Genomic DNA, 7,979 nt, shown 5'->3' on the forward strand with positions numbered 1-7,979 from the left:
TCCCCAGACAGAGCCCCAGGCAGTATGATCAGAGGGGTCATAATGGGGGTGGGTCAGGAGCTCCCCGCTGTCATTCACTGTCTGTCATCAGTGCCCTGGGTGACAGTGTGTGAGCCCTCTTCTCTCTGGGACTCAGTTTCCCCATCTTGTACACGGAGCGATTGAATCAGAGCAGTGGTTCTCAAAGTTGGCTGCATACAACAATCACTTGGGGAGCTTTTAAAAATCTCCACTCCCAGGCCTCCCCTTGGGCCAATTATAGCAGAATCCCTACTGGTGGGGCCCAGGCCTCAGTATTCTCAAAGCTCCCCTTCCGGTTCCAAGGTTTGGCCAAGGTGAGACCTGGGATAACAGCCATGCTTCCCATACCTGCCTGAGCAGGAGGATCACCTGAGCTGCTGACTTACAAATACAGGTCCCGCAGCCCCTCCCGTGGAGGTTTCGTCTTGGTAGCTCTGGGAGGGCTGCCTGGAATGTTTTGTTTTGTTTTGTTTTTTAATAATTATTTTTTGAAGAATAGACGATTTACAACCGTGTGTTAGTCTCAGGTCGGAATCTGTGTTTTAGACAAGCCCTGCAGATGGTCCCCAACACCAGGCAGATCTGGGAGACACGCGATCAGAGCGGCACTTCTGCAGCCTCGGTGTGCACACACATCCCTCTAGACTCTGATTCAGTGGGTGGGTGGTGGGGCTGGTACTTTTGCTGCTGGTCCAGGAGCGAGGAGTGAGGGATTAGAGGTACCTTCCAGCTCCCTCCTGAGGCAGCCACCAGCCTGAAATTCTGCAAACCCCAAGGCAGGCGTAGCTCCCTGCCCTGGTGAACCCAAGCACATATGCCAGGGGTGTCTCTGCCCGGTGTGCCCTGCTTTGAATATTCTTTGCTTTCACATTCTGTCTTTCCTAGCTGTTATTGTAAATGATACCCAAAACCGGCAGGTGGGGCACGCACAGGGCAGCAGAGCTGACTAGGCTCCCCGCTCTCCCCGCCACCTGGCTGTGGCACCAGGTCGCCGTGAGCCTGGCTAATCAGAAGCTTCCAGTGTGGAAGCACAGCTCCTCCCCAGCGAGGCTTTTCCCAGCGACGTGTTTCAAGTACCAATTTGGTGTCCTTTGCGCTTCTGATCTCGCCAGCCTTTCACAAGCCATTCCCTTGAATGACGACAAGCGATCTTGATATGCTGGGTTAAAAATCTTTCAACGGGGGCTCCTTTGTTTATGAAGCAGCATCCATTATCACGGATTTCCAAACTGGCTCCCTTTCTACTGGCGTCGGCATCCGGAGCGGCACCGTCAGCCGCCAGCTGCGGTGACAGCCACGTTTTGGTGTTGCTGTTGGGCCTCTCAAGTTCTGGGGGTGCGGGGGGGGCAGGCATGTTTGGAGTGTAAGAGATGAAAGCACATTGAAACATCTGTGCTCCGGTGTTCAGACGCTCCTGATCTCGCCTGTTTTATTTGGGGGCTGTTATTTCGAGGCACGTGGGGAATGGAGATCGTTGTCGAGAATGTGCGCGGGGGAAGAGGTGGGTTTTCATGGCTCCCGCCCACGCCCCAGGCTGTGCTCACTTCGTGGAAGGGAGGCTGCAGCTTTCATCAGCTACCAGCGAGGGGCTTCTTGGCAACTGGGCAGAAGTGAACCTCAGCAAACGGTGTGGGCAAAAAGAGAGAACGAGAAGAAAGTCAGTGGGAGACGCTAGTCTTTTTTAAAATTTTTGGCTGCGTTGGGTCTTCGTTGCTGCACAACGGCTTTCTCTAGTTGCGGCCAGCGGGGGCTTCTCATTGCAGTGGCCTCTCTTGTTGCAGAGCACGGGCTGTAGGCGCGCGGGCTTCAGTAGTTGTGGCTCGCAGGCTCCAGAGCGCAGGCTCAGTAGTTGTGGCACACAGGCTTAGTTGCTCCACGGCATGTGGGATCTTCCCGGCCCAGGGCTTGAACCCATGTCCCCTGCATTGGCAGGCGGATTCTTAACCACTGCGCCACCAGGGAAGCCCGGGAGATGCTGGTCTTGAAGGAGAGCATTTGGCTCATGTTTGACTCTTTTTTTTTTTTTTTTAATTTACACATTTTCCAGAAGCAGGTGTGGAGAGACTAGATGTAGTAGATGGCCTTTGGATAACAATTGCAGGAAACCCAGCTCAAACTGGTTTATGCAAAAGAGATTTATGTATTCATGTCGGGGAAACATTGAGGGGCGTTTGGCTTCAGGTACAGCTTGATCCAGGGCCCCAAACAGTGTCTCTCACCATCTCTCTGCTCTCTCGGGGTGGGCTTTATTCTCAGGTAGGCTGTCTCTGGGTGCAGACCCCAGGCAACCCCAGGCTCCCGTGCCAACAGCTTAGCAGCCCCAGAAAAAGTGAAGCTCCTTTCTCTCTGGCAAGCCTTGGGGCAGCGTCTCATTGGCCTGGCTTCGATCAGTCTGCACCCTGACCCAACTTCTGTGGCCAGGAGGAGCTGGCACTCAAATTGGCCACACCTGGGCCTCCCTCATGCCCAGCCCCACAGCCCGGGGATGAGATAACTCCAAACAAGTCATAGGGATAAGTGGGCATCGGGGTGGCTCCCCAGAGGGGCTCAGGAAAATCGCCAGGAAGCAGTGTGAAGACAGAGTGTGGCATCTGGGGCGGCCCAGCTCTGCCACCTCCTCACGTCGGCTGTGGCCACATCCTTCATTGCCCTGTGAAACTCAGACCGGTGACACCTAACCCTTTTTAAGAACCAGGACCCTTTTGAGAATCTGTTGTGAAACATGGATCTATCCCTTCCCAAAAATCACACGTACTCCATAGTTTGTGTGTAATTTCCAGGGGTCACAGGACCTTCAAGAGTGCCTGGCCCAGGTGTTCTCCAAGGCAGCGGATTCCAGGCACTGGGTGGTGGGGAGGGGGGAATACTGGGCGCCCTCCAATGTCTGCTGAATCAGCATTTCTGGGCCAGGGTGTTGGCATGCAGCAGAGTCACCGTCTCCCAAGGGGCTTCTGATGCACCTGTTCCCCGGGAATTAGGGAAACGCTGACCCCTTCCAGCCCCGGAATTTAGCATCATTCTCAACTCTACCAGTTGGTTGAGTTCTTTGGCTGGGATGGAGGAAAGTCGGTCAGGAGGCAGAGAGAGTATTTAAATAGAGCACTAGAATGGTGTGCCACCTGTTCACTTATTCCTTCCTTTCCTGAGTGCTTCCCGGGTGTCAGGACACTGGCTGGGGGCTGGTCATGGCTCTGGCCCTAGGGGTGGCACCTGGGCCCAAGAGGCTGGACCAGGGCCCATGGGGACCAATGTGCCACTGGACCCACTAAAGCTTGGCCTCTTGGCGGCCTGATCAACACACCTGGTGAATTCCTGGGATGCCGGTGAAGGCTTCTTGTTCACTAACTTAGGAGGAGACAGAGGATCCGCCCTGAAAAGACTCCCACCCACCTGTGAAGGCGGGAAATCGCTGAGTACGTTTCTCTTACACTTAGAGGTGCTTTTCGCCTGAATTTACTTCCTCGGAAGTGACATGAACAAGGTGTTGGGTGCACAGTGAGGCTGTCACCGCTACCGCTGTCACGGATGTCGTCCCCAGTGGAAGTTGCATCAGTCATGGGACGCTGATGTCCGAGATGACAACTCTGTTAAATGTCCTGTCTCAGTCCCATACGATGGGCTGGTAACCACAGGGCCTCACTGCAGAGCCTGGCACACGACAGGCACTCAATAAACATAGGCATGAATTAATTAGAGTAATGAATAAACAGTAAGTGAGCCATAGAATATTCCAGAACTTATTTTTTTAAAAACAAACTGAGGGCTTCCCTGGTGGCGCATTGGTTGAGAGTCCGCCTGCCGATGCAGGGGACACGGGTTCGTGCCCCGGTCCGGGAAGATCCCACATGCCGCGGAGCGGCTGGGCCCGTGAGCCGTGGCCGCTGAGCCTGCGCGTCCGGAGCCTGTGCTCCGCAACGGGAGAGGCCACAACAGTGAGAGGCCCGCGTACCAAAAAAAAAAAAAACAAAACAAACAAACTGATATGGTTTGATGCCAGAAGACAGGCCCTGGATTAGATCTGTGGGGAAGAGCTAGAACACTTGGTCCTTCACCCCGACCCGCTTCCCCCAGCCGGACCCCAGCCAGAGCGCTGGCACCTCCCACCGGTTCCATTTGCCTCCCGACTGACACGGGGCGGTAATGCTTTGCGGTAGGGCCTGTCCTACACAGAGTGAGATGCTGAGCAGTACCCCTGGCCTCCACCCACTAGATGCCAGTAGCACTCCCCCCGCCCCCCGTTGTGACAGCCACAAACATGTTGCCAAATAGCTTCTCAGGGCAACATCGGCCCTGATTGAGAGCCTCTCTCCTCAGGTTTTATATAAAGAAAGGCTTCCCAAGGACAGATATCGTATTGTATCTCTTGTATGTGGAATCTAAAAAAAATGGTACAAATGAACGTATTTACAAAACAGAAATAGAGTCACAGATGTAGGAAACAAACTGATGGTTACCAAGGGGGGAAGGAGAGGTGGGATGAATTGGGAGATTGGGACTGACATGTACACACTACTCTATATAAAATAAATAATTAATAAGGACCTACTGCATAGCACAGGGAACCCTTCTCAATACTCTGTAATGACCTATATGGGAAAAGAATCTAAAAAAGAATAGATATATGTATAACTGATTGATTTTGCTGCACAGCAGAAAGTAACACAACACTGTAAATCAACTATACTCCAATAAAAGTTTTAAAAGGAGGGCTTCCCTGGTGGCGCAGTGGTTGAGAGTCCGCCTGCCGATGCAGGGGACGCGGGTTCGTGCCCCGGTCTGGGAGGATCCCACGTGCTGCAGAGCAGCTGGGCCCGTGAGCCATGGCCGCTGAGCCTGCGCGTCCGGAGCCTGTGCTCCGCAACAGGAGAGGCCGCAACAGTGAGAGGCCCGCGTACTGCAAAAAATAAAAATAAAAAAGTAAAAAGAAAGAAAGACTTCCACCGCCAAAGAGGGAAGGGATTAAACCATTTGAACTAGGGGTTCAGGAGATGGATTCTCAGGCAGGCCCAGTCGGAGTCCTGAGTTATCAGAAGTGAGAGCTGTGTCTTTTCTGCTGGGACTGTTGATTTTGAGGGTCCTGCTCCCTTGGGTCCAGGACTCTTCTGTGAAAGAGAAAGTGAGGAAGCCCTGCACTAAGCTTGTCACATGCTTCTTTTCCTTACATCTTCAACACCAGCAACTATCACTGCACCCATTTTGCTGGTGAGGAAACTGAGTCTGACAGGGTTTGTGTTAGTGGCCCAAGGTCGCCTAGCAGGTCCATGGTGGAGGTGAGATTCTAACCCAAGTCTGTGTGACTCCAGAGAACACACTGTCCTGCCACAAGGATGGCGCATCTGCTCCCCGAAGCTCACCTGAGTGATGCCCCCCCCAGAGTCCCCCCTACCCCCGGGAGTGATGGGCGCTGGGCACCGTCCCTGAATCAGGGTGCGGAGAGCTTCCTCGGCAGGGAGGCCGCGCCTGCATCTTTCCCAGGTGACCGTCCAGAGTCTGATACCCCGAGCCTGAGTGATGGCTACCGAGGCTCCACCCACTCTCGGGGGCTGCTGCCCACCCTGGTCTCGGACGAGTGCAGCCTGCGGTTCCCTCCAGCTGACCATGGTGCTTGTTCTTCCTCGTAGGGTGTTTTTCCTGAACGTGCCATACGATTCCATCATTGAGCGGCTGACCCTGAGAAGAACCGACCCTGTCACAGGAGAAAGGTTTGTGCCAGGCTCCACGCCCCGCCAGGGACCCCCTCTCCCCACGTAGCTGACCGATGTTTCCAGGGATGACGCCAGTGACGACTGACAGAAGACTCTAGAAAGGGGGTTCCCCCAGCTATAGCTCCTCTGCGCTTCCTGTCGGCCCCTCTTTTCCTGGAAGAGCAGCAAGAAAATTAATGTCCGGGGCTCCCCAGCAGTTGTTGAAATGTTCGCCGGCTCTGTCCTGGGCTCAGCGGGTGAAATGGCGCTCCAGGCCTCTGCTGTGACCACAGTACATCCCAGGTGTGGTTGCTGTTCAGACGCGTCCCCTCGGGAACCAGTTCACCTTCGAGCCCTCCCACAGCCTCGGGGGTAAATCCTGAGTTCTATTCCGCATCTGACCAAGTACAATCACTGTGTTGGTGCTGAAATCCAATGTATAGTCTCTGCGATTGCAAAGAGGTAGACGCTTCCATCTTCCCAGTAATCAAGGCCCTGTTTCTCGGTCACCAGACCACGTTTCTCAGTAGGGAGTGAGGAGGGGCTCGAAGGAAATACCAGGATTATCCTGAACTATAGGTCTGATCTGTCGCCTTGCTGCTGGGGGACATCTTTTCACTGACCTGTGTCAAGTGCCATGACCTTCACGCGGCCATGCCCCTGGGGTCGCTCCAGCAGTGACGGCGGTACTTCCCGTCATCTCTGCTCACACTTGGTGTTATAATGTCCCATCCCCCATTGGACTCCATAAAGCCAGAGGCAACTGCCTTGCCTGCCACTGCGTCGTCAATAGCAAACGTGTGCCAGGCGTCCGTGGCAGCTGATAAATATCGTTTGGAATGAAGAAGAGAAGAAAGATGAAAGGAAGGGAATGAAAGAAAGAAAGGCATTCGGTCCTCGGTATATTACTATGTTCTGTCCTATTACTGATCTGCATTTTTCTCTCCTGGGCAGGGCCTGGGCTTTGGGTCTGTCTGCAGCTCCCGGACCCAGCTGAGGGTGTGCACACAGCTGGTGCAGAGCAAATGTTTGGTGGCGGCGGTGATGGTGACCAGCTTGCTCGGCAGGAGGACAGAGGGCCCCTTTCTGCCCTGTCCTCTGAGCTGGACCAGGGGTCACCTGCTTCCCCTCCTCTCGCAGGTACCACCTCATGTACAAGCCACCTCCGACCATGGAAATCCAGGCCCGCCTCCTGCAGAGCCCAAAGGATTCTGAAGAGCAGATCAGGCTCAGAATGGAGCAGTTCTACAGGAATTCCGCTGAGCTGCAGGAGTTCTATGGGCAGGCCATCACCCTCAACGGGGACCAGGACCCGTACACGGTCTTTGAATACATAGAGAGTGGGATCATTAATCCCCTGCCCAAGAAAGTTCCCTGATGGCTTAAGAGCAAAGGAGCATCCCCCAGGGGAACAAAGTGAACCCTTCTCCCCCGACCTTCTGGAAACTCAGCCAATAAAGAGTGCGGAGTGCAGTCTCGTGTGTCCTGACGGTGAGGCGGCCGGAAGGTTGCCTCGTTTGGGGGTCTGGGAGCACAGGACAGGCAAAGTCCCGGAGAGCAGTCAAGCAGAGCGCTGCGGACCAGGTCAGACCTGGGATGCGTCGTGGCTCCAGCATCAATGTGCTGTGCACCCCGGGGTTGTCACCCGATCCTCGGAGCCCCTCGTTTCTCACAACTAAAACGGGGTAACAACAGTCCCTGCCTCACGGGGTTGCTTTGGGACTAAACGGGATGATGGTGGTGAAGTGCTCAGCACGGAGCCTGGCACATGCTGTGCTCTCAGGAAATGCAGTTTACCGAAGCCGCTGTCTCTAGAGCAGCCTGTCCTGTAGAACTCTCTGGAATGAGGGCCATGCTCTCTGACCGTCCAACACGGCACGAGCTGCAGGTGGCTGCTGAGCGCGGGGAACATGGCCACTGCAACTGAGATGTTTTTAAAATTGTCCAAAAAAAAAAATTGTCCTTAATGTTCGCGAATTTAAATGTAAATGGGGACTTCCCTGGTGGTCCAGTGGTTAAGACTCCGCGCTTCCAATGCAGGGGGCCTGGGTTCGAGCCCTGCCTGGGGAACTAAGGTCCCACATGCCAAGCAGTGCGGCCAAAAAAAAAAAATTAAAATTAAATACTTCCTTGGTAATGGAAATTGATCTGTGGGAAAAGTAAATTTGCTTAAAAAAAAAAAAAATGTAGGGACTTCCCTGGTGGCGCAGTGGTTAAGAATCCGCCTGTCAATGCAGGGGACACAGGTTCAAGCCCTGGTCTGGGAAGATCCCA

The 7,979-nt window shown here is 54.1% G+C and overlaps 1 protein-coding gene across 2 annotated transcripts in view; it reads left to right on the forward strand.

The window, feature by feature from the left end:
• The window catches only part of AK8 (adenylate kinase 8), a gene marked incomplete at its 5' end in the record, with an annotated part of 134,194 nt that extends 127,091 nt beyond the window's left edge, over nucleotides 1-7,103 (forward strand). For both annotated transcript variants that reach the window (XM_082656115.1, XM_082656116.1), the window contains 2 exons: nucleotides 5,643-5,723; nucleotides 6,846-7,103. In XM_082656115.1, the coding sequence (XP_082512241.1) occupies nucleotides 5,643-5,723; nucleotides 6,846-7,083 (319 nt within the window). In that variant the 3' untranslated portion in view covers nucleotides 7,084-7,103. The remainder of the gene's footprint in view (nucleotides 1-5,642; nucleotides 5,724-6,845) is intronic.
• Between the last annotated feature and the right edge of the window lie 876 nt (nucleotides 7,104-7,979).

The sequence above is a fragment of the Grampus griseus genome (genome assembly GCF_964374135.1).
Source record: "Grampus griseus genome assembly, chromosome: 6".
Lineage (NCBI taxonomy): Eukaryota > Metazoa > Chordata > Mammalia > Artiodactyla > Delphinidae > Grampus > Grampus griseus.